The 26,131-nt window shown below is 42.0% G+C and overlaps 2 protein-coding genes and 1 long non-coding RNA gene across 7 annotated transcripts in view; 1 reads left to right on the top strand and 2 right to left on the bottom strand.

Annotated features, from left to right (window-relative positions):
* LOC106996055 (immunoglobulin lambda-1 light chain-like) overlaps window positions 1–26,131 on the bottom strand; it is an 801,838-nt gene that overhangs the window by 486,246 nt on the left and 289,461 nt on the right. The window lies entirely within an intron of this gene.
* Window positions 779–12,101, bottom strand: LOC144331924 (uncharacterized). Its single transcript, XR_013399523.1, has 2 exons — window positions 11,965–12,101; window positions 779–3,552 (listed from the first exon to the last, which is right to left on the bottom strand). It is a non-coding gene; the product is annotated as an uncharacterized LOC144331924 (long non-coding RNA).
* ZNF280B (zinc finger protein 280B) overlaps window positions 817–26,131 on the top strand; it is a 175,790-nt gene continuing 150,475 nt past the window's right edge. The window contains exons 1-4 of one of the 5 annotated variants that reach the window (XM_015149757.3): window positions 817–900; window positions 1,689–1,746; window positions 15,092–15,209; window positions 19,265–23,538. In XM_015149757.3, coding sequence (XP_015005243.2) covers window positions 19,334–20,965 — 1,632 coding nt within the window. In that variant the 5' untranslated portion in view covers window positions 817–900; window positions 1,689–1,746; window positions 15,092–15,209; window positions 19,265–19,333 and the 3' untranslated portion in view covers window positions 20,966–23,538. 5 annotated transcript variants of the gene reach the window in all.

A 26,131-nucleotide genomic window follows, 5' to 3' on the forward strand; every position in this document is an offset into this window, starting at 1 on the left:
CGCTCAGTCGCCCAGGCTGGAGTGCAGTGGCGCGATCTCGGCTCACTGCAAGCTCCGCCTCCCGGGTTCCCGCCATTCTCCTGCCTCAGCCTCCCGAGTAGCTGGGACTACAGGCGCCGCCACCACGCCCGGCTAATTTTTTGTATTTTTAGTGGAGACGGGGTTTCATTGTGTTAGCCAGGATGGTCTCGATCTCCTGACCTCGTGATCCGCCCGTCTCGGCCTCCCAAAGTGCTGGGATTACAGGCTTGAGCCACCGCGCCCGGCCTATTCTCCTTTTTTTAGCCATTAAACAACGTGAAATCTGTTCTTAGCTTGCTGCCAGCTGTACAAAAAGGTGGCAGGCTGGATACGACTGGCCCCAGATGTTAACTAGAAGAGGACAGATGTAAGGCTCAGTTGTTTCGTCACAATCCCTTAAGCATGGATAGTCAGCAAAGGGACTACACCTGAGAATTATAAACAGCCGGACTTCTGGTGGGCAGACTATCCCCCGCCCCGAGCTCTGGCTGCCTCAGCCTCAGCTCTGGAACCCTGACTGCTTGGATGCCCCTCAGCTCTGGAACCCTGACTGTCTGGAACCCTGATCCAGAACCCAACATCCTTCCAGGGCCTCAGGGGCATTGCTACCGCCCCCCTCCCTCTCAAGCTGACCCCGAGTCCAGCAGTCACCACCAGGGGCGTCAGAGCGCGCGCATGCGCCCAGCTTGGAGCCGCGCCGATCTCGCGCCGGCACCTGGCAGCCAATCGCAGGTCTCCACTGGACGCGCGCGGGTGGAGGCGTGCGCGTCGGCGGCGCCGGGGGCCTGAGGAGGCGTAGTCCCCGCCGGCTTTTCCCCCGGAGCGCCTCCGGGGCCGGTGCGTGGCCGGCAGCTCGGGAACAGCAGCTGATCCGGACCGGTAAGGACGGGGGCGTGGCGCGGCTTCAGCGTTCCCTGAAGGGAGACTTGAGGGATTTCCTGGCGAGCCGCAGCCCTGCGGGTCGCGACCCCGCTCCTGGCGGTGCTCTGCCGGAGCGGCCTTTGCAATGCAGCCGCTTTCTGTGGGGAGTGCAAGGCAGAAGCAGGTCCCACGATCCCCTCACGCACACCCCCTTCCCTAATCTCAGCAGGCGCCACTTTCACATCAGCCTTCACTCCCTCACGCAGACGTCCCCACCCCCGGGCTGGGCCCGGGCCTCCCGGAGAAGGGGCCTTTCCTGGCTCCCAGTGCCCTCCCCTCCCCCATCGCCCCCGCGGGGTTTCTTTTGGCGCTCAGTGTATTTAAAAATGAAAACTGCTTTGTAACCCCAGGCCCTCCCCCATTCTGGAGACCTGTAGGCCCAGACCCCTTAAGGCATTTGAATGTATTGGCCTCTTTCCCTGACCGCAGCGTCTCGTCTTATTTACTGCGTGGCCGCCGGGTCTCTTAATGCCGCCCCTGGGACCCTAATGGAGTCCCTCCCGTGAGAGCCAGGACCTGGGGTGATTTGAAGGCTTTTGATTTGGGCAGTTGTCGGGTGGGTTGTTTCCTTTGCTAAGGTGGGGGAGATTGGAGGAACAGATCTGGGAGAAAGGAGTTCAGTTCACTTTTCTGGTTAAGTGTGAGATGATTGATAAACACCCAAATGGCAATGTCAGGTAGGCAGTGGGATCGCAAATATTCTCGTAACATGTAAGTAACTAACGCTTCTCTCTGGTTACCTCAAGGATGTGACCTTCTGCCTGGAATAGCTCAAGTTCTTAAAAGTTGCGTTGTAAACCTGAGGTAAGAAGAGAGAAGTCTGCCTAATAAGGACCAAAGTTGTATCTTTTTTCCTTCAGTTTCGCTCTCTTGCCCGTTCCTGTGCTAAAACATAGCTGTTTAGTGTTTAATATTTTACTAAGGGAATCTGAATGTGTGTGATTAGTTCAGGTCAATTGATGTAGGTAATTCGGGAACCCTCTAAATTGCTTTCTTGAGAAAGGAGAGGGTGATAGTGGCTTTCTTTTACCAGATCTTTTGAAAAAGAAAGTAAGAGCATCATGGATGTTAAGTTATATAAAGCTGACTTCTTTTATCATACCCCCTTTCTCAACAGCTGTATTTCATGAGGTAATTGCCTCAGGAAACTTTCAGAGTTGTCCATATTTGCTATCTCCTGTTCTCATCCTTCTTTAAACCCACTGTTGTCGAGGTCACCAGTGAATTCCACTTTGCTTAATCCATGGCAGGACAGGGGAGGCCATCTGAAGTCATTGCATGCCAGTAGGTGAGATTATAGGTGAATTCTGTGGCCAGCAATTTGTAATTACAGCTCAGTGAGACCCATTGTATTAGTTATCTATTGCCGTGTAACAAATTGTCTCAAAACTTAGTCGTTTAAAAAAATTTTTATTACCTCATAGTTTTTGAAGGTCTGGAATCCAAGAGTGGCTTAGCTGGCTGGTTCTGGCTCAGGGTCTCTCATGAGGTTTCACTCAAACTTTTGGCTGGATTGTCAGTCTGTGCGAGATTGACTTGGGTTGGATCATCTGCCTCTAAGCTCACTCACTGGGCTGTTGGCAAGAGGCCTCAGTTCCTCACTCTGTGGGCCTCTCCGTGGGGCTGTTCATGTCATAGTAGCTGGCTTACTTCAGAGCAAATGATTCAAGAGACATTGTACCCAAGGTGAAGGGCAGTCTTTATGACTTAGTTTCTGAAGTGGCATACCATCACTTTTTGCTGTATGTGCTTGATCCCACAGACCAACCCTGTTACAATATGGGAGAGGGCTACATCTATGTGAATTCCAGGAAATGGGATTCATTTAGGTCGGTCTTGGAGGATGGCTACCACAGCCATTTATCCACCATTTAACCCTTTTCCATAAGATCTCAAAGCATTGTCCTGTTACTCTGGGTGAGTAATTTGACTTCTTGCTAAGGCCAAAGCCTCTACATGTGCACTTTTTAATTTAAGGATATTATTCTAGCAAGACTTCTCTTTGTCTAGGGTTAAGTGTTCTGTCTCTCCAGATCATTAACATAGCAAACATACTGATTGTACTGTAACCTCACCTTAAAGATCTCGTTTTTGATGCCACATCTCCCATCTGCTTGTTTTATTTTGTATTTGCTTGTCCTTACAGGAAAATTTCTCTAGAGTTGTCCATATTTGCTAACTCCTGTTCTCATTCTTCTTTAAACCCACTGTTGTGGAGGTCACCAGTGAATTCCATTTTGCTTATTAATCCATTGGTCAGTTTTAGTTGATTTTCTTGATTTTATTTGATCTATTGGCAGCATATATTATAGTTGTTCCTTTTCTCCTCCCCTTTGGATTCTGGGATGCTTGTCTTTCTTGATTCTCCTCCCACCGGAATGGCTGTGAATAATTGTTTCTTTTTAATTTCCTTTACCAGCTCCTTCTCATCTCCATGACCTCTAATCAATGGAATGAGCCAGAGCTTAGATCTCAGACCTCTTTCCCTGAGTGATCTCATCCAGTCTTGTGTTTTAAATAATGCTGCATACCGAAGACTTCAAAATTTAAGTACCTACCTCAGAACTTTCCTTGAGCTCTGATCTCATAGATTTACCTGCTCAGCATTACCTCTTATGTGTTGGAGTGCAGTGGCACGATCTCAGTTTGCTGCAGTCTCTGTCTCCGAGTTCAAGCAATTCTCCTGCCTCAGCCTCCCGAGTAGCTGGGACTACAGGCACGTGCCAGCACGCCTGGCTAAGTTTTACATTTTTAGTAGAGATAGGATTTCACCGTGTTGGCCATACTGGTCTCGAACTCCTGACCTCAGTTGATCTGCTCGCCTCGGCCTCCCAAAGTGTTGGGATTACAGGCGTGAGCCACCGCACCTGGCCAAAGCTGAAGAATTTAGAATGGCCTACATGATCTTGGTTTTCCTTTACCACAATCAGCTCATTTTTTATCTCATTTCTAACTTGTCACCCTTTTCATTGGCCCACCTATGTTAGCCTGTTGATCATTCCTTGCATGTGTTAAATGCTCTGGTCTGAGAGCCTTTGTGTTTGCTGTTCCCTTTGCTGGAGTATTCTTCCACAGGTAGCCATATTCATGTTATATGAATATCAACCTGCTTCCATTTCCTACTTCATTTTTCTCCGTAGTGTTCATATAACCATCTTACTTTTGTTAAAAACAATTATTTTCTGACTACCTCTTCTGGAATGTCAGCTCCCTAAAGTGAAGGACTTTGGATCACTGCTGTGTCCCCAGACCAATACATGGCACCTTGTTGGCCCACCAAACTTTTATTGAATGAATGGTCTTAAATACCTCTCAAATACTTGATGCTTCCCCTCCTCCTTTTCTCTCTAGTCATGAGATGATCAGAACTGTGCAGATTCTTGATCATTCCTGTATAATTTCTCTCTTAGTTTTTTGTGGACTGGGATATGTTTTAATTCTACTGATGCAATACATTTTGTAGCTGTAGTTCCGCCAAAATAGCAAACATCAGAACATCAAATGTGTATGTTTGGTCTTATATGATGGTCTTTCTGTAGAGTAACAATTTCTCCCTAATTTCTTAACATCCCTCCCACCAGCTCAGTTCTAATGCAGCAATATTACCTTAGGGTCAAGTTGATATGTGAAAGGAGAATAGTGACTTTCACCTTTTGGCTTTTAACACTTAATGTGGGCACAAGGGTTTTTTTTTTTTTTAAGACGGAGTCTTGCTGTGTCGCCCAGGCTGGAGTGCAGTGGCACTATCTCAGCTCACTGCACTGCACCTCCCAGGTTCAAGGGATTCTCCTGCCTCAGCCTCCTGAGTAACTGGGATTACAGGCGTGCGCCACCATGCTCAGCTAATTTTTTGTATTTTTAGTAGAGATGAGGTTTCACCATGTTGGTCAGGCTGGTCTCGTGAGCCACCTGCCTCGGCCTCCCAAACTGCTGGCCTCGTGAGCCACCTGCCTCGGCCTCCCAAAGTGCTGGGATTACAGGCGTGAGCCACCATGCCCGGCCTGGCACAAACTATTTTAATCTTACTCTTTGTTAGCTTCTTATACCTGTAAACTGCAAGTGTATGTGGGTCCATTCCTTGTTCTTTCCCTTCAGTGTATAAATTAGTCATTTGGATAATACTGAATAATACAATTCTGAGAGTTGAGCTTAAGCATTAGTGTTGTATAAGTTTGAAACAAAATGTGAATGCTCTGCAGAAGTCTTAACTGGGGTTTTTTCCCTGGGAACTTCCCAATCGCAGAGATCCAAGTTACATAGGGAGTGGTGATAGGACCTATCTGGCCTGCATAGAATATGCTCTCACAGCTTCTCACAATCTCTAGATTCCTTATAACTAGGTTGACTATGTAATTCGTCATTTAAACTGAAGGACTTATTAAAGATTGAAGAGTGGCACAATCTGTAATTACACAGAGATAGAAGTTTAAACTGCAACTGTCTTGGTCATACCAGCATATTTGGTAATCCTACATATAATTTATTTGGTCTTCCAAGTCCTTGGTATTGGAGAAGTGTTCACTCTGCAAGGAGATATAACTATTCCATCTTTGGGAATGTATGACTCCCACTACAATTTATAAATTGACCACCTGATACTAGTTTAATTCTTTTTGTTGGCTAGATTAGCTTGCATTGTTCGATTATCCTTGTTACCAATTGAGTCTGCTTAATGGTGCTTTGAAAATTTAGCAGCAGTTGTTGGGAGATGGAGGGTTATACCAGCCTGTTGCTAGGCATTTTTTTTCTTTGAAATATAAATCGTATGCCATAAACTTAACCCTTTGGCATGTGAAATTGAATGGTTTTTAGTATTATATACTTATAAAATTGTACAACCATCAGCAGTATCTAATTCCAAGACATTTCATCAACTCTAAAGAAACCTTGTATCCATTAGCAGTCACTCCCTATATTACTTTTCTGTGGCTGCTATAACAAATTATCACAAACTTGGTGGCATAAAATAACAAAAATTTATTCTCCCTTAGTTCGGGAGGTCAGAAGTCTAAAATAAGTTTCACAAGACCTAAATCAAGATGTTGGCAGGGCTGTGCTCCCCTGGGAAACTCTAGGGGAGTATTCATTCTTTGCATCTTCTAGTTTGTGGATGTGACATTCCTTGGCTCGTGACCATGCCACTCTAATCTTTGCTTCTGTCTTCACCTTTTCCTAGAGTATGTGTGAAATCTCCCTCTGCTTCTCTTACAAGGACACTTGTGATGGCATTTAGGGCCCACCTGTATAGTCCAGGATAATTTTCCCATCTACAAAGATCCTTTTTCCAAATAAGGTAACATTTACAGGTTTAAGGGATTAGGACCTGATATTCTGGGGGCCATTTTTCAAACCTGCTGTATTGCTTTCATTCCTCTTTTCATGGAGCCCGTGGCAGCTGCTACTTTATTTCTGTCTGTATGAATTTGCCTTATTCTGGACATTTTGTATAAGTAAAATAATAAAATATGTGACCTTTTGTGTCTGGCGTTATTCACTTAGTGTATTTTCAAGGTACACCGTATTGTATGCCTGTTTGTACTTCATTTCTTTTTATGGCTGAATAGTATTTCATTGTACAGATATACCACAGTTTGTTTATTCATTCATCAATTAATTTTTTTTTTTTTTTTTTTTTTTTTTGAGATGGAGTCTCGCTCTGTAGCCCAGGCTGGAGTGCAGTGGCCGGATCTCAGCTCACTGCAAGCTCCGCCTCCCGGGTTCACGCCATTCTCCGGCCTCAGCCTCCCGAGTAGCTGGGACTACAGGCGCTGCCACCTCGCCCGGCTATTTTTTGTATTTCTTAGTAGAGACGGGGTTTCACCGTGTTAGCCAGGATGGTCTCGATCTCCTGACCTCGTGATCCGCCCATCTCGGCCTCCCAAAGTGCTGGGATTACAGGCTTGAGCCACCGCGCCCGGCCTCATTCATCAATTAATTTACATTTGGTTGTTTGCACTTTGTAGCAGCATTATTGCTCTATGTCAGCTAGCTTATGTATATGTTATATTTTCAGTTCTCTTAGGTATATACCTAGGAGTGATACTGTTGGGTCATATGGTAACTCTATATTTAAATTTTGAGCAATTGCCAAAGTTTTCCAGAGTACCAGCGTATATTGCCACCAGCAGTATATGAGGGTTCAGATATCTGCACATCCTCTGCAACACTTGAGATTGTTTTAGGCTATAACTAACCTAGTGGATGTGAAGTAATAGCTCATTGTGATTTTGATTTGCATTTCCTTAATGACTAATTATGTTGAGCAGCATTTCGTATGCTGCTTGGCCATTTGTGTGTCTTCTTTGGAGAAGTGTTCAAATCCTATTCCCTTTTTTTATTGTTTGTTTTTGAGACAGGGTCTCCCTCTGTTGCCCAGGCTGCAGTACAGTGACACAGTTATGGCCCACTGCAATGTCGACCTCCCAGGCTCCAGTGATCCTCCCATCTCAGCTGCCACCGTGCCTCATTCCGCTCCCCAGCAGCTTCGACTGCAGGCTTGTGCCACCATGCCCAGCTAAATTAAAACATTTTTTTTTTCTTGAGACAGTTTTACTCTGGCATCAAGGTTGTAGTGCAGTGATGTGATCACAGCTTACTGCAGCCTCCACCTTTTAGGCCCAAGCAATCCTTCCACCTCAGCCTCCTGGGTAGCTGGGACCACAGGCATACTCTCTCATGCCTGGCTTATTTTTAAATTTTTTGTAGAGTTAGGTCTCACTATGTTGTACAGGCTGGTCTGGAGCTCCTGGGCTAAGTCCTCCTGCCTCAGCCTCCCAAAATACTGGGATTACAGGTATGAGCCACTGTGCCTGTGTTTTTAAATTTTTTTGTAGAGAAGGAGTCTCACTACATTGCTTGGACTGCTCTTGAACTCTTGGGCTCAAGTGATCCTCCCATCTCAGCCTTCCAAAGTGTTGGGCTTACAGGCGTGAGCCACCATGTCCAGCCTTTTTTTTTTTTTTAAAACAGAGTCTCACTTTGTCACCCATGCTGGAGTGCAGTGGCTTGATCTCGTCTCACTGTAACCTCTGCCTCCTGGGTTCAAGTGATTCTCTTGCCTCAGCCTCCTGAGTAGCTGTGATTACAGGCGTGTGCCACCATGCTGGCTCATTTTTGTATTTTTAGTAGAGACAGGGTTTTGCCATGTTGGCCAGGCTGGTCTCAAACTCCTGACTGTAAGTGATTCTCCCACCTCGGCCTTCCAGAATGCTGGGATTATAGGCGTGAGCCACCGTGCCTGATTGGGACCTGTTTTTAAAATGAATTGTTTTATTGTGGTAAAAACGGATCAATTACCACCTTAACCATTTTTAAATTAATAGTTCAGTAGTTTCAAGTGTATTTGCATTGATGTGAAACAGATCTCTAGAACTGAAACAATGCCCATTAAACAACAGACTCACCCTTTTCCTCTGCCCCTAGCCCTTGGTAACCATTACTCTACCTTCTGTGTTTTTTTTTTTTTTCCCTTATTTTTTTGAGACAGAGTCTTGGTGTGTTACCCAGGCTGGAGTACAGTGGTGCAGTCTCCACTCACTGCAACTTCTGCCTCCTGGATTCAGGGGATTCTTCTGCCTCAGCTTCCTGAATAGCTGGGACTATGGGTGTGTGCCACCACGCTCAGCTAATTTATTTTTTTGAAACAGAGTTTCTCTCGTCGCCTCGGCTGGAGTGCAGTGGCATGATCTCAGCTCACTGCAACCTCTGCCTCCCGAGTTCAAGTGATTCTCCTGCCTCAGCCTCCCAAGTAGCTGGGTTTACAGGTGCCTGTCACCACATGTGGCTAATTTTTGTATTTTTAGTCGAGACAGGGTTTCACCATGTTGGCCAAGCTGAGCTCGAACTCCTGACCTCAGGTGATCTGCCCACCTCAGCCTCCCAAAGTGCTGGGATTACAGGTGTGAGCCACTGCTCCCTGCCTCTACTTTCTGTTTCTGTGAATTTGACTATTTTAGTTATCTCATATAGGTGGAATCATGCAAATACAAAGGTATTTGTCTTTTATGACTGGTTTATTTTATTTGGCATAATATCCTCAAGGTTCAAACATGTAGCGTGTGACAGGATTTTCTTCCTTTTTAAGGTTGAATGATATATGATATATTTTGTTTATTCATTTTTGGGTAGACATTTGGGTTGCTTCCACCCCTTGGCTGTTTTAATAGTGCTTCTGTGAACGTGGGTGTGCCAATATCTCTTCGAGACCCTGCTTTCAATTCTTTTAGATGTATACCCAGGAGTAAGATTGCTAGAACATATAGTACTGTTCTTACTTTCATGAGGAACTTCTGTACCGTTTTCCATAGTAGTTATACCATTTTACAATCCAGTAACCATGCATGAGGATTCTAATTTTTTTCCAACAATGTTTGTTTTTTAATAGTAGTCATCCTAGTAGGTGTGAGGTGGTATCTCATGGTGGTTTTAATGTGCATTTCTTTTATGATTAATGACACTGAACATATTTCCTGGGTCTTTTGTATATCATCTTTGGAGAAATGTCTGTTCATGTTCTTTGCCCTTTTAAAAAATTGAGTTATTTCTATTTGTCATCTCCATTATAGTTTTACTTCTTCCTTTCCAATCTGAATGCTTTTTGCTTCATTTTCTTGCCTAATTACCTTGGTTGTAGAACCTCCAGTATAGTGTTGAAGTGGTGAAAGTGCACATCTGTCTTGTTCCTGATCTTAGGGGCAGGGGAACTTTCAGTCTCACCATTAAGTATGATACTATAATAGCTGTGAGTCTCATCCAGATGCCTTTGTGTGGTGGAGAAAGTTCCCTTCTATTCCTAGTTGTTTTGTTGTTTCAAATCATAGAAGGATGTTAGCTTTTGTCAAGTGTTTTTTCTGCAGACAGATGTGGTTTTTGTCCTTTATTAAAATGGTATAGGCCAGTGAGCCGAGATCGCGCCACTGCACTCCAGCCTGGGTGACAGAGCCAGACTCCGTCTCAAAAAAAAAAAAAAAAAAAAAAAATGGTATAGGCTGGGCATGGTGGCTCACGCCTGTAATCCCAGCACTTTGGGAGGCCTAGGCAGGCAGATCACCTGAAGTTGGGAGTTCGAGAACAGCCTGACCAACATGGAGAAACCCTATCTGTACTAAAAATGCAGACAAATTAGCTGTGCGTGGTGACGCATGCCTGTAATCCCAGCTACTTGGGAGGCTGAGGCAGGAGAATCACTTGAACCCGGGAGGAGGAGGTTGCGGTCAGCTGAGATCGTACTATTGCACTCTAGCCTGGGCAACAAGAATGAAACTCTGACTCAAAAAAAAAAAAAAAATTAAAGTTAAAAAAAATAAAATAAAATGATAATAGTGTTGGTTGATTTTCATAGAATGAGCCATCCTTGTATTTTTTAAATAAATCCCACTTGGTCATTGTATGTAATTGTTATATATGTTAGATTTTGTGTGCTAACATTTTGTTGAGGATTTTTGCCTCTATAAGGGATATTGGCCTGTAGTTTTTTTAATATGATTTCTTGGTTTGATTTTGGTATAAGAGTAATAACTAGCCTCATAGATGTGCAAAGTTTTCTCTCCTCTTCTAATTTTTGGAAGAGTTTATGAAGGATTGGTGTTAATTCTTTTTAAAACGTTAAGAATTTACTAGCATAGCTATCTGATTTTGGGCTTTTATTTGGGGTAGTTTCTTGATTACTAATTCTATCGCTTGTTTTGGATCCATTCATATTTTGTTTGTTCTTGAGTCCGTTCATTAGCTCGTGTCTTTCTAGGAATTTGTTTCATCTAGGTTATCTAATTTTTTGACAGACAATTTTTCATAGTATTCCTTTATAATTATCTTTACTTCTGTGTGGTTGGTAGTAATGGCCCCTCTTTATTTTTAAAAAACAATTAATTGAAGTGAAAATCACATAACATAAAATCAGTTATTTTAAAGTAAACAATTTAGTGACATTTAGTGCATTTGTAATATTGTACGTGTGCTGCCTCTATCTAGTTCTGATACATTTCCATCATTCCAAAGTAAAACCCCTTTACCCATTAAGCAGTTTCTCACCATTTTCCCTTTCCTATCTTTTGGCAACCACAAATCTTTGTTTAATATCTATGGATTTATCTATTTCTGATATTTCCTGTAAATGAAATCATACAGTATATGAGCTTTTGTGCCTGACTTCTTTCACATGGTATGTTTTCAGGGTTTACCATGTTGTAGCATGTATCAGTATGTCATTTCTTTTATGGCTGAATAAACATTCTGTTTTATGTACATACCATGATTTGTTTATCCATTCGTCCATTGATGGACATTTAGGTTGCTTCTACCTTTTGGTTATTATGAATTGCTGCTTATAAACATGTATACATGTGCTTGAGTACCCTTGTTTCTTTGAGTGTATATTTAGAAGTAGATTTCTGGGACCATAAATCTATGTTTAACATTTTGAGGAACTGCCAAACCATTTTGTAATAAAATCTTTTGATTTTTACAAGCTTTTGTTAATTTCCAGGATCTGAAAAATGTGATTTTTGTAGTTTTTGCTAGTGTTCTCTTTGCTTTTATGAAGGAGCAGCTATTTGTAGGTCCTTATTCCTCCATTCCCCTTAACTTCACCCTGTTGACTTTGTTACGCATTTTTTTAGTTGTCTTTTTTGTGGTCTTCCACAACCCCTTTTTAAATCATTCTTTAAGCCCTTTAAAAACTCAGCTTTAGTGAAGAAACTTTACTCTGAACTATCAGACCACTTTTAGTTTGAACTGCCACCCTGTCAAATCTCCTTTGTAGACTCTTCTGACCAAGATTCTGCTCATAGGAGGAAGGGAAAGAAACGGGGAAAAATGACTGATTTTCTCTGTTGTTTAAGAGTAGATCCCAGGCTGGGCATGGTGGCTTATGCCTATAATTCCAGCACTTTGGGAGGCTAAGGCGGGTGGATCACCTGAGTTTAGGAGTTCAAGAGCAGCCTGACCAATATGGTGAAACCCTGTCTCTACTAAAAATACAAAAATTAGATGAACGTGGTAGCATGTGCCTGTAGTCCCAGCTACTTGGGAAGCCAAGATAGTAGAATTGCTTGAACCCAGGAGGTGGAGGTTGCAGTGAGCCAAGATCACGCCACTGCACTCCAGCCTGGGTGACAGAGCGAGACTCCCGTCTCAAAAAAAAAAAAAAAAAAAAAAAGTAGATCCCATGCATAACTCTAACTGGCGTAGGGAGGTTAGACATGCAAATACATATCAGATCTAATGGGTTTGTCCTCAAAAATCAATTCTCACCTCCCATGATGGGAGAAGCCAGTAGGAGGGCTTCAATTCCAAAGAAAGCTGAGAGGTAAGTGGATGATAACCCACCTTCCAGATTATTTCTTTGCATTCAAACAATGGCCCTTCTAGTAGATCATTGTTTTTTCTTTGTTTTTTTCAGACGAAATCTTGCTCTGTCACCCAGGCTGGAGTGCAGTGGCACAATTTCGTTCCACTGCAATCTCTGCCTCCCAGATTCAAGCAGTTCTCCTGCTGAGTAGCTGGGATTACAGGCACGTTCCACCATGCCTGTCTAATTTTTGTGTTTTTAGTAGAGATGGGGTTTCACTGTGTTGGCCAGGCTAGTGTCAAACTCCTGAACTCATGATCCGCCTGCTTCCCAAAGTGCTGGGATTATAGGTGTGAGCCACAGTGCCCAGCTCTAGCAAATCATTGTTATAACCACACGCGAGTTTTTAACCACACACATACTCTTCTGAGGAAAGGCTTCCCCAAACTGTTGGTCCTTATGATGAGGTCTGGCCATACACATTTTTCTTCTGAACCCCAGGATTGTGGGACTGTCACATTTCCTCTAAGGGTACACTTTAGGAGCGCCCAGACTTGAAAATTGGCTGTTTCCCATGTTTGAACATTTTCCACTTTTTCCTTCTGATTTCTAACTACTTCTAGATAACATTTTTCCGTTAATGAATATTTGAGTGCTTATTGTGTGCCAGGCACTGCTTTAGGCACTTGAGAGAAATCAGTGAACACAACAGACAAAAATGAACAACAACAACAAAAACAAAACAAACTACTCCAACAGAAGGATCTAACAGTCCAATAGAGAAAGAAAGATGGTAAGTATAATAAAAATGCAAATTCTCTGGTGAAATGGAAGATGATGTTATAGAACTAGGAAGAAAATAATAGAGCAGGATTAGAAGTTGAGGAGGTATAAGAGAATTGTAATTTTACGTAGTGTGGTTAGAGTAAGTCTCATGGAGAAGGTAAATTTGGACATGAACTTGAAGGGGATAAAATGTCCCTGTGTTAGCCATGGGGACATAAGTGTTGGGCAGAGACTCTGAAGGAATAGCAAGGTAGCCAGTGTGGCTGGTTTAAAGTGAATGAAGATTAGAATAGTGGGAAAAAAGGTCAGAAAGGTAGCAAGAGTGGAAATAGTAGAAAGGATCTGTAAATTCTTCATTTTTCTCTCAGTCTAGTCTATGGAAATTGTCATGTCTTTTGATAAGGAACGACCTTGATTTAATAGTTACTCCCCTCCTAGACTCTCAGGCTAGTTTGTTTTTTTGTTTTTTTTTTTTTTGTTTGTTTGTTTTTTTTGAGATGGAGTATTGCTCTTGTTGCCCAGACTGGAGTGCAATGGCATGGTCTTGTGCACAGTCTTGGCTCACTGCAACCTCTGCCTCCTGGATTCAATTGATTCTCTTGCCTCAGCCTACCAAGTAGCTGAAATTATAGGCGCCCACCACCACGCCCGGCGAATTTTTGTATTTTTAGTAGAGGTGGAGTTTTACTATGTTGGCCAGGCTGGTCTCGAACTTCTGACCTCAGGTTATCCGCCCACCTCGGCCTCCCAAAGTGCTGGGATTACAGGCGTGAGCCACTGTGCCTGGCCTTTTTTTTCTTTTTCTTTTTCTTTTAAGATGGAGTCTCGCTGTGTCACGCAGGATGGAATGCAGTGGCGCAATCTCAACTCACTGTAACCTCGCCCGAGATGCTTGTGCCTGAGCCTCCTGAGTAGCTGGGACTATATGTGTGCGCCACCATGCCTGGTTAATTTTTTGTATTGTTTTTAGAGATGGGGTTTCACCATGTTGTCCAAGCTGATCTCGAACTCCTGACCTCAAGTGATCCACCCACCTCAGCCTCCCAAAGTGTTGGGATTACAGGCATGAGCCACTGCGCCTGGCCTCTCAGGCTAGTTTCAACCCTATTTTACACACCTCTACCATCCTCAGCTTATTTTTGAAAAAGTATTTATTAAAAAACATTTATGAAAAAGTTATTTGTGTTTTATTTAGTTGGCCTGGATGGAATACAAATGTTGCTGTAGTGTTAAGGATACTGTAAAACTCCCATTTACTGCAAGGATCTGTGTTTAATGAGCATTCAATTCTAAGACAGCAAGTGTGTAGAGTTATTGGTGGGGTTGGGGGACAAGAGTACTGTAGATGGAGAGTGAGGGAGGTGGGGCAGGAGTTTGAGAAAGCAGCAGTGGGGTGAAGAAAGTGATAGGCAAGGGAAGATAGTAGGGATAGGTACCACAGGAGTCCTGGTGGCCTGAAATCTAATCACAAAGGTTACTCAAGTGGGACTGATGCCTGAAAAAAACTTGTGTGTGGTTATAACAGTGATCTACTAGAAGGGCCATTGTTTGAATGCACAGAAATAATCTGGAAGGTGGGTTATCATCCACCTATCTCTCAGCTTTCTTTGGAATTGAAGCCCTCCTATTGGCTTCTGCCATCATGGGGGTGTGAATTGACTTTTGAGGACAAATCCGTTAGATCTGATATATCTTTGCATGTCTAACCTCCCTACCGCAGTATCTCAAGATTCTGGTAAATTGGAACATAAGCATTTATGCATCCATTGGTGGACATTTGTAGAGAAGGGTCTCTGGACATCTAGAGGAGAAGAAAACTCTCATTGTCTAATGCTACTCTTGTTCTTAATGAACTTGTTCATTAACTTATTAGCTTTGTTCCTGATTCTTGCTCTATTCCTCTTTCTCATCTTGAATGATGGTTGGATGGCGGGTTAATCAGTATGGACAACAGCCAAAAATCTAACCAAGAGCAGCTGGTTAGGAAGCCCAGCAGTGTTATTAGAACCCAGTTTAAGTTTTTCTTCTTTGTTTGATGGTTTATTAACAATAGGAATTCATTTCTCACATTTTTAGGCTGGGAAGTTCAAGATCGCGATGCTGGACAATTTGGTTCCTTAGTGAAGGCTCTTTTCCTGGCTGGTGGGTGACAGCCTTCTTGCTGTGTTCTCACATGACAGAGAGAGGAACCAAGGTCTGTGGTGTCTGCTCTTATAAGGGCGCCAATCACATCATGAGGGCCCTGTCCTCATGAATATCCTCATTACATCTTAACCTGATTATGACCCAAAAGCCCCTTCTCTAAATACCATCACATTGGGGGTTATAGCTTCAGTATACACATTTGGGGGTGGGGGGAACACAGTTCAGCCATTGTATAATCCAAATTATGTATACCTGAAATATTCTCTAGAATTGGAGGAATCATTTAACGCTTAGGAATAGAACACTGATATAATTACAGTTGTGTTTTAAGATCCATCTAGTGGTGGTGTGTTATATAATTTGAAGGACAGAGAAAAGAGAACAATTTAGGGACTAGTACAGGTGTACAAAAATGCAGTAACCAATGGACCTAAACCTAGAAGTTGGGTCCTGGGCTGGGGGCCATTAATAGGAATGGACATAAAAGGTAGAATGAGCAATGCTCTAAAAGTTATTTAAAATGGCTTATAAGGTACTTTGACATTTTTCTGGGAGGTAGAGGAGGTTTGAACAGGTTTAAAAAACAGACAGTGAAAAAATGAATCCAATGAGACACTTTAATTCTTAAAGACTAAGCAGTTAACAGCAATAGCATCAGATATAGCTGTGCACTAAGTCAGTTTTAGCAGAAAGAGCACAAAACCAGACTTCAGGAATTAGGCATGTCAGTACTAACTCTGTCTACAAACCCTCCATATAACTAGAGTAAATCATAAACGTTTTGGTGCTTTAAAAGTTAATCTTCAGACTGGCTGGGCACTGTGGCTCAGGCCTGTAATGCCAGCACTTTGGGAGGTCGAGGCGGGCAAATCATGAGGTCAGGAGATGAAGACCATCCTGACCAACATGGTGAACCCCGTCTCTACTAAAAATACAAAAATTAGCTGGGCGTGTTAGCACACCTGTAATCCCAGCTACTCAGGAGGCTGAGGCAGAAGAATAGCTTGAACCTGGGAAGGAGAGGTTGCAGTGAGCTGAGATCGTGCCACTGCACGTTAGCCTGGGCTAAAACTGGTCTAATAACAGCAAAATGTAGGCACTAGAAACAAACCAAGGTTCATAACTCACCAATTTCTAAAAACATATCAAGATTCACTGTATCCCAATGTGGCCCCTTCAAATCAGCATAATCCAAAGCATAAAAATTAAACTGACATCTAATATATGCCATGCACACTGTTTTAATTTTAATGAGGGTATCAGTATCTAATTTTGGAACACAGACAATATTTATTCCTATAAATATGTGTATCACCTTGGAAATGAATTTTAATAGGAATACAATATTAAGCATAATACAAATTATGTATTCTTTTTCCCAGGTTCAAGCTATTCTACTGCCTCAGCCTCCTGAGTAGCTGGGATTACAGGTGCGCCAACACGCCCAGCTAATTTTTATATTTTTAGTAGAGACGGGGTTCACCATGTTGGTCAGGATGGTCTTCATCTCCTGACCTCATGATTCGCCCGCCTCAGCCTCCCAAAGTGCTGGCATTACAGGCCTGAGCCACCATGCCCGGCCAATCTGAAGATTAATTTTTAAAGCGCCAAAACGTTTATGATTTACTATAGTTATATGGAGGGTTTGTAGACAGAGTTAGCACTGACATGCCTAATTCCTGAAGTCTGGTTTTGTGCTCTTTCTGCTAAAACTGACTTAGTGCACAGCTATATCTGATGCTATTGCTGTTAACTGCTTAGTCTTTAAGAATTAAAGTGTCTCATTGGATTCATTTTTTCACTCTCTATTTTTTAATAGACCTAGTAATGAGGCTTAACTGATTTTGTGGGTCATTGGTTAATTTAAAAAAAATGAGGCTGGGCGCAGCTCGGGCTTCTAATCCATGGCTCATGCTTGTAATCCCAGCACTTTGGGAGGCTGAGGCTGGTGAATCACAAGGTCAGGAGTTCGAGATCAGCCTGGCCAACACAGTGAAACCCCTTCTCTACTAAAAATACAAAAATTAGCTGGGTGTGGTGGCATGTGCCTGTAATCCCAGCTACCCTGGAGGCTGAGGCAAGAGACTTGCTTGAATCTGGGAGGCAGAGGTGAGCTGAGATTATGCCACTGCACTCCAGCCTGGGTGGCAGAACTAGACTCCATCTCAAAAAAAAAAAAAATGAAATGGAAAATTTTAGAATTCAGCCTGTGTAGTAAAGGTAGTTATTATTTATGTGTGTGTGCTTGCTTTAAGTCCTTTATCGGCCTACAGAATTTCCAACGGATAAAGTTCTTAGGGTAAATTTATAGAAAATGTGGAATTAATGGAGCATAATCTTCTTTAAAAATAAAGGATCTTATGAAGGAGAGTGCTGTTTATTGATTCATTTAACAAATTCTGTATTTGTTGAGCACCTGTCCTGTGTCAGACCCTGTTCTTTGTGCTGAGTATACAACAGTCAACAGAAGATACAATACCTGTCCTTTGAGTTTTGTGTTCCACTGGATGGACATTAGAAAATAATCAAGATAAATAGGATTGTAATATGTTAAATGGTGATAGGGCTTTGGGGATGAAAGAAAAGGGAAAAGAGATTAGGAATGTGGGTTAGAGGTTGGTTAGAATATTTGAGAACCTCACTGAGAGATACTTGGAATAGAGCTCTAAGGGCAGTGAGGAGCTAGCCATGCAGTTACTCAAATGATCATTCATATTGGAGGGAACAAGGGCCTTGAGCAAGGAAAAGAGCTTAGTATGTTCAAGAAATAGCAGGGAGGGCCAGGTGCAGTTGTTCATGCCTATAATCCTAGCACTTTGGGAGGCCAAAGCACACAGATCACTTGAGAGAAGGAATTCGAGACCAGCCTGGTCAACATGGTGAAACCCCATCTCTACTGAAAATACAAAAATTAGCTGGATGTGGTGATGCGCGCCTGTAGTCCCAGCTACTCAGGAGACTGAGGCAGGAGACTCTCTTGAACCTGGAAGGTAGAGGTTGCAGTGAGCTGAGTTATATATCTGGGCGACAGAGCGGGACTCTATCTCAAAAAAATAAAATTTAATTCAAAAAATTAAAATAAAAAATAAATAGCAAGGCGGTTAGTGTGGCTAGAGTGAAGTAGATTGGGGAGAGTAGTATGAGATAACTGCAGGAGCAGTATGTGGGGTTGGTAGTGTGGTCTTCTAGGCATTGGTAATACTTGGTCTTTTACTCTCAGTTAATCAGAAAGCCATTGGAGGGTTTTGAGCTGAACAATGATACAGTCTGACTTTGTTTAACACAATCAATCTGCTTGCTATGTGGAGAAGAGACTGAGGTGGATTGAGGGAGGAAGCACTGTTGTGTTTAAGTTCAGTGGGTAAGTCAGGACTGGAGGGAAAAATTTAGGAGGCATTAGTGAATGGATTATAATTAAGGCCATGAGTTGGGATGAGATTATCTGCCTGGCACTTGACATTGTGCTATGCTGTTTGTTGGCTATGTGTAGGTACTCTAACTATAAATTTAATACCTCTTTTCTGTACTAATGTTTATGGGATTACTATATATGAATCAATTGAGATATGTACATTTAATGTAATTTTCTTCCAATTCCACTACAAATCAAGCTGCCATTGAATAGGTGATGCTTTTAAAAAACCAGCTGTTACTATAAGTCTAAGAAATAGAATTTTTGCCTTTAAGATAGCAAAATACATTTAAAAGTAAAAAACTTGATAAAGCGGATGCAGCTGGTGTGTGGCAGACTAAGGATTCCAGCTTATTCTTCAGCTCCAAAGTCCATGTTTCTAAACACTGCACAATGATGCCCTGGTAAAAATGTGTGTCCTTTTCCATACAATTTTGTCTAGTGATTAGTTGCTGGAAGATTTTTCTTTTTTTTTTTTTTAATGGAAGAGAGCATAATCAGTACAGCAAAGTTATGGTTCTGGATTCATAGGAACCTGATCTTTTATCATAGGTTTTAAGCTGTTATTTATCCTCTTTCAGTCTCAGTGTCCTTATCTGTAAAATAGTGATGTTTATAAAAACAATGTTTTGGAGGAGAATTAAATAAGGTAATGCATTTTCCTGTACTTACTGATGTATGTTTGTACTTAGGTGGCAGTTTATATAAAGGAAGCATTGGGACTTGTGGCCACACTGTTCAAGAATAAAAAGCATTAGAAAATGGAACAATCATGTGAGGAAGACAAAGAGCCTGAACCACAGAAGAACATAAAAGAAACCAAACAAGTAGATGACGAAGACGCTGAGCTCATCTTTGTTGGTGTGGAACATGTAAATGAAGATGCTGAGCTAATCTTTGTTGGGGTGACTTCAAATTCAAAACCAGTCGTTTCAAACATTTTGAACAGAGTCACCCCGGGTTCATGGTCAAGGAGAAAAAAGTATGGTCACCTTAGAAAAGATACTGCTGACAAATTGCAGCCTACAAGTCATGAGACCCTTACATCAGAAGCAGTGACCGACCTGCCAGCTTCCCATCTTGAATCGAGATCAACAGATAGTCCTATTATTATTGAGCCTTTGTCTAAACCTGATTATAAAAATAGTTCACCACAAGTTGTGCCTAATAACTCTTCAGAATTACCTTCTCCTTTGATTACATTCACAGGTTCATTGCATCAGCCAGTAAGTGCAGCACTTTCAGTAGGAGGTATAAATGAAAGTCCTCATATATCAAAGCGACTTTCCACTTTCGAAGTAAACAGCATAAATGCCAAAAGGGCTAAACTCAGGGATGGAATTATGGAAGGATATTCTTCAGCTTCGTCCCCTTCAGATACCTTTCATACAATGAATTCTCAGCAAAGTACGCCCTCAAACAATGTTCATACCTCATTAAGCCATGTTCAGAATGGAGCACCTTTTCCAGCAGCTTTTCCAAAGGACAATATCCATTTCAAGCCTATAAATACAAATCTTGATAGGGAAAATGAATTGACAAAAACAGACATTTTGAGTCTAACAAGTCAAAACAAGACCTTTGATCCCAAGAAAGAAAATCCCATTGTGTTACTTAGTGACTTTTACTATGGACAGCATAAAGGAGATGGGCAGCCAGAACAGAAGACTCACACCACCTTTAAATGCCTCAGTTGCGTGAAAGTTCTAAAAAATGTTAAGTTTATGAATCACGTGAAGCATCATTTGGAATTTGAGAAGCAAAAGAACGACAGCTGGGAAAACCACACCACCTGCCAGCACTGCCACCGGCAGTTTCCCACTCCCTTCCAGCTACAGTGTCACATTGAAAATGTCCACACTGCCCAGGAGCCCTCTGCTCTCTGTAAGATCTGTGAATTGTCATTTGAAACAGATCAGGTTCTCTTACAACACATGAAGGACCATCATAAGCCTGGCGAAATGCCCTATGTGTGCCAGGTTTGCCATTACAGATCGTCAGTCTTTGCTGATGTAGAAACACATTTTAGAACGTGCCATGAAAACACAAAGAATTTGCTTTGTCCCTTTTGTCTCAAAATTTTCAAAACAGCAACACCATACATGTGTCATTATAGGGGCCACTGGGGAAAGAGTACACACCAGTGTTCCAAGTGCCGGCTACAGTTTTTAACTTTCAAGGAGAAAATGGAGCACAAGACCCAGTGTCATCAAATGTTTAAGAAGCCTAAGCAACTAGAAGGATTACCTCCTGAAACAAAAGTTACTATTCAAGTGTCACTAGAACCTCTTCAGCCAGGATCAGTAGAAGTAGCATCCATAACTGTGAACACATCTGACTCCGAACCATCACTCCCCAGGTCTAAAAGCAAAATTTCAAAAAAGTCCCATTAATTCTAGTTTCAGTAAATCTAAAGCAAGTATTTCAAACCAAATTTAAAAACCTCATAAAAACAAAAAATACCAACCATACATTATTCAGTAGCACCAAAAATAGTGAAACTAGTGGATTATATATGACTTTTTAAACAAAATTTAGGATATAATTTGATCTGAATTTTGAGGTGTTATTTTAAAACATCTGGTTTTCATGTTAACTGTATCTGGCTTACATAAAAGGTGTTTGTGTGTGTGTGTGTGTGTGTGTATGTGAGAGAAAAAGGTATTAATTTATTTTTTTAATTTTAATTTTTTTTTTTTTTTTTACTTTAGAGACAGGGTCTCACTTACCCAGGCTGGAGTGCGGTGGCATGATCCTAGCTCACTGCAGCCTTGAACTCCCGGGCTCAAGCATTCCTTGGCCTCAGCCTTTGGAGAGTAGCTAGGACTACAGGCGCAGCCACCACACCCAGCTAATTTTTTATTTTAATTTTTTTTGTGGCGATGGAGTCTTGTTATGTTGCCCAGGCTGGTCTTGAACTCCTGACCTTAGGGGAGCTTCCTGCCTCAGCCTCCCCAAGTGCTGGGATGTGTGAGCCACTGCCTCTGTGGCACCTATTTATTATTTTGGTATTTCATGTTACTCCTAAGCTTGAAAAAGCTCTTTTTTCTATATACAGAATTCGTAGAATTTTTGAAATACTTAGTTTTCTTTTCAGCTTTTTCCATGCATTCAAGATTTCATGGTTAACTCTAGTCAGACTGGAATGGCTTTGTTATGCCCTGGCCCACTTGCTGTGGAATTCCCAGAAGTGCCTCTGCTGTGCTGACATAAAATAACCTGAAAAGATTCTGAAAAGCCAGGATGTGGAATTGAAAGAGAAGCTGCTGCATGAGCAGAGACCAAGAAGGTGGAAGTTAGTTGAGGGAGAGCAGTGGCTCTTTGTTCTAATTGAAGGATAGGCACACATTCATTCTGGTCTTGGGGCCAGGTCAAAAGGAACACTGCTTCAGAGTATCTTTACCTAACCCAGAAACATCCAAGGAAGCCAAACCATTCAAAGTAAAGTGCTTTTGTTTGGTGAGGGGCCCCTGTAGACATCAAAGAGCTGCCATGTATCATTGGTTTGAGATGAAATAGCAATACAATTAATAATAGAATGATGCCTGGTGCTATCTGACTTCCCATTCTGTGATCTAAAGGTGAAATTGATTCATTCTCTCTCCTCTCCCTTCTGGCTAGCCGTTAGTGGAGAATGAACTGGCCATATTCCTCTGAGCCACAGCAGTAAAGCAAGTTAAGTTTCCCAAGGGGAAGAAGCCCTGATATCTATAATTTGAACTGTACTGGACTCATAGTTTTAACTGAAAAGGGCCAAACAAGTGGTGTCTGTCCATTTCCTGGACTGGGCTAAATTTAGTTTTCCCACTGTTGAGCTGGAATGAGGACTGTCCAAGAACAGTAGGTACAGTGGACAAAAATAGCCCAGGGTGACTGACTAAATTTAAACCCATAATGGCTTTATATTTTTCTGTGCATATATATCTTACCCTAATTGAACATGTGAAGCTTACAACTTTTATGTCTTGCCTTGGACATGAATGTATTGCAGCTTACAGTTCTTCTGTTTTATGTATAGTTTCCCAGTTTATTGACACTAATGCTGTTTGGGTCTTACTTGATACATACCAGTGTGCAAGAAATGTCCCCCTAATTCAGTAAGTGTTAAGACTTAATGTCCTTCATCTGATCTGTCCTATCTAATCTGTACTATGGGTGAAACTTTTTCGCTTGCTCTCCCCAGGGACTGTTTCACAGTATTCTGGAGTACTTTTTGAGTATTGGTTCCTGAACATCAGCAGCCTTGGGTGCCTCTGTGGACTCCCGGAGTTGTCTCCTTGGTTGTGTTCTGGTGCCATCCTTTGTACCTCCACCCCCGACTAAGGTGCCCAGCAACCTGTCTTCACCAGTCATGGAATCTGCCATCTTGGCTATAGACATAGGTCTGGAGAAGTCTTTCCCTTTTTCCTTGATTTCTTTTTAAAGGTATATTATCTCTCCCCACTCCTTTTTTCCCTCCTCAATCTAGTTAAATTTCCTAAGCTTTCACAAAAGTCTGCGAAGAGATAATTAAGAGCTTAGCATCCCTCTTAGAACTAGAATAGAAGGCAGTACAGATAACAAATAAGTTGTGAGTATATTATCTATATTTTGCAACATTTTCTGACTGTAGCTCCCATTGTATTTATTTGTCTGACACTCACTTGATTGATTTGCACCTTGAACACTTTACTAGGTCTTTTCAGTTACTTTGCTTGGGTTAAGACACTTTGCTAAAATTTCAGCCTGAATCCTTTCTTTAGTTGACGAAAGGGTATGTGTGTGCAAGTGGGTGTGTTTGTGCCAGTTTTTCTTGTCTCAGGTAGATACTCCTACTGTGTATAAATAGATCTACAGACTTTTCATACTTACCTCCCGTATTCTGTTTCTGTGGTAAAAATATGAAATATTTTAGTTGTATGTTGAGTGATTGGTTGGTATTATCAACACTGTTGTTTGCTGTTTCATTAAAGCATGCTCTTAAGGAGTACATATGGTCATTAATTGCCAACTATAGATTCCAGTGATCTGGCCCCTGCCTACCTCCTTACTCTCCTCATTCTATGTCATGCTTCTCCACTCTTTTCCCCAATGATGCACTATTTTGACACACTGGCCTTGCTATTCCTTAAGCAAATCACATTCTTCCCAATCCAAAGACTTTGCACATGCTATTGTCTTTCTTAGAATGCCCTTCCCCTAGGCCTGCATGGCTTGCTACCTCACTTAATTGTTTGACACTTCCTTTGGTTCATTGAGCTTCAAGGCTCTTAAAATGCCACTGACAATGAGATCTCCCTGTAAAAAAAAAAAAAAAACTTTTACTTTTTCCTCTTAAAGGCACTTTACTCTCTCCCTACTCTTTTCTTCCCTCTTCAGTGTATTTAAATTTCCTAAGTTTTCATGAAAAAGCTGAAAAACGATCATCATCAAGGGCTTTGCTTCTGTCTTAGAGTTGAGCTAGCTCGAGTCAATTTCTGTGCCTGCAACCAAATGAAAATTAATATAGTGAGTTCTTTCAGGAGCTTTCTCTGTTTTTTTATTGATACCTCTATATATTTTTAAGGCAATGTCACTTTGTTTTGTTTACAAATATATTGAATATGTCAAGATTACTATTTTGTTATTACCCTTTGTGAATTTCCTTGTCTATTTTGCTCGCTTGTTCTTTCAGATGAAATTTATTATTTTATTAATGTTGCCAAAAATTATAAGTAAAATATCAATTATAGTAATAAAATGTTTTGTGAAAAAATGCTGTTGCTGTATTGTTGCTGTATTGTCTTTGCACCGTAAGTAAAATGGGATGTTTTAGTTTGTTTTGTTTTTTGAGACAGAGTCTTGCTCTGTGGCCCAGGCTGGAGTATAGTGGCACGATCCCAGCTTCCTGCAACATCCACCCCGAGTTCAAGTGATTCTTCTGAGCAGCTAGTACTACAGGCGTGTGCCACCACACCCAGCTAATTTTTGTACTTTTTGTAGAGATGAGGTTTCATCACGTTGGCCAGGCTGGTCTCGAACTCCTGGCCTCAAGTGATCTGCCCACCTTCATTTCCCAAAGTGAGCCACTACGCCTGGCCTATTTTTAGTTTTTAATTTTCATTTAGTACCACTGTATAATCTTTGCCTTTTTGCCACTTGTGTTCATTTTTAGCCTTATTGCTGCAGCCAGAACTTCTAAACAATATTTAAGATGGAGTTAATGGGCTTTCTTGTTCTTGGCTTTAATGAGAAATGGTTTGCCCTTAAAGGTAATAAGTATATGCTTAAATAATTTCTATTTCCATCTTGGGGGCCAGGCGTGGTGGCGCATGCCTGTAATCCCAGCACTGTGGGAGGCCGAGGCAGGTGGATCACCTGAGGTCAGGAGTTCGTGACCAGCCTAACATGGTGAAACCCTGTCTCTACAAATACAAAAAAATTAGCCGGGCATGGTGGCACATGCCTGTTATCCGAGCTGCTTGGGAGGTTGAGACATAATCGCTTGTACCTGGGAGGCAGAGGTTACATCCAGCCTGGGAAACGAGTGAAGCTCTGTCTCAAAAAAAAAAAAAAACAGGCTGGGCGCGGTGGCTCAAGCCTGTAATCCCAGCACTTTGGGAGGCCGAGGCGGGCGGATCACAAGGTCAGGAGATCGAGACCACAGTGAAACCCCGTCTCTACTAAATACAAAAAAAATTAGCCGGGCGCGGTGGCGGGCGCCTGTAGTCCCAGCTACTCAGGAGGCTGAGGCAGGAGAATGGCGGGAACCCGGGAGGCGGAGCTTGCAGTGAGCCGAGATCGCGCCACTGCACTCCAGCCTGGGCAACAGCGTGAGACTCCGTCTCAAAAAACAAACAAACAAAAAAAAAAAACAAAAAACTTTCTATTTCCATTTTTTAGACTCTTTAAAGATAATTTAGCTTTATAATTTACAACATCTATTAAGACAGTCATTTTCTTTACTAACCCAAGTTTTTACTTGGTTGCACTTACAGCTTTCTTGTTAGAAACTTTCCTTTCCTGAAGCAAAAGTAGTTCAATTTGGAGTAGGATATTGTTTTAACTACTCAGAATCCCACTTCCTTTCTCATTTCTAATATTACAGTGTGTTTCCTCTTCCTCTCATTGATTCATCCTGGTTTTATCAATGTTTCTGATTTACTTTTTCCAAGAAGCAACCCCCCATTTGCTTTAGTTTTGTTTTCTCTATGTTTTTATTCATTGTATGTCGTTCACTTTCTTTAGCATTGTTGTTTTTTTGTGAGGTTTTTTTTTTGGTAGAGACAGGGTCCTGCTATGTTGCCCAGGCTGGTCTGGAACTCCTGGGTCCTGCTATGTTGCCCAGGCTGGTCTGGAACTCCTGGGCTTAAAATAGTCCTCTTTCCCTGGCCTCCCAAAGTGTTGGGATTGCAAATGTGCGCCACTATGCCTGACCAATTCTTTTTTCTTTAATAAAGGATTCAAACCAGCTGGGCATGGTGGCTCATGCCTGTAATCCCAGCACTTTGGGAGGCCAAGGTGGGTGGATCATATGTGGTCAAGAGTTCGAGACCAGCCTGGCCAAGATGGTGAAAACCCGTCTCTACTAAAAAGACAAA

Source organism: Macaca mulatta, chromosome 10 (genome assembly GCF_049350105.2).
Source record: "Macaca mulatta isolate MMU2019108-1 chromosome 10, T2T-MMU8v2.0, whole genome shotgun sequence".
Taxonomy (NCBI): Eukaryota; Metazoa; Chordata; class Mammalia; order Primates; family Cercopithecidae; genus Macaca; species Macaca mulatta.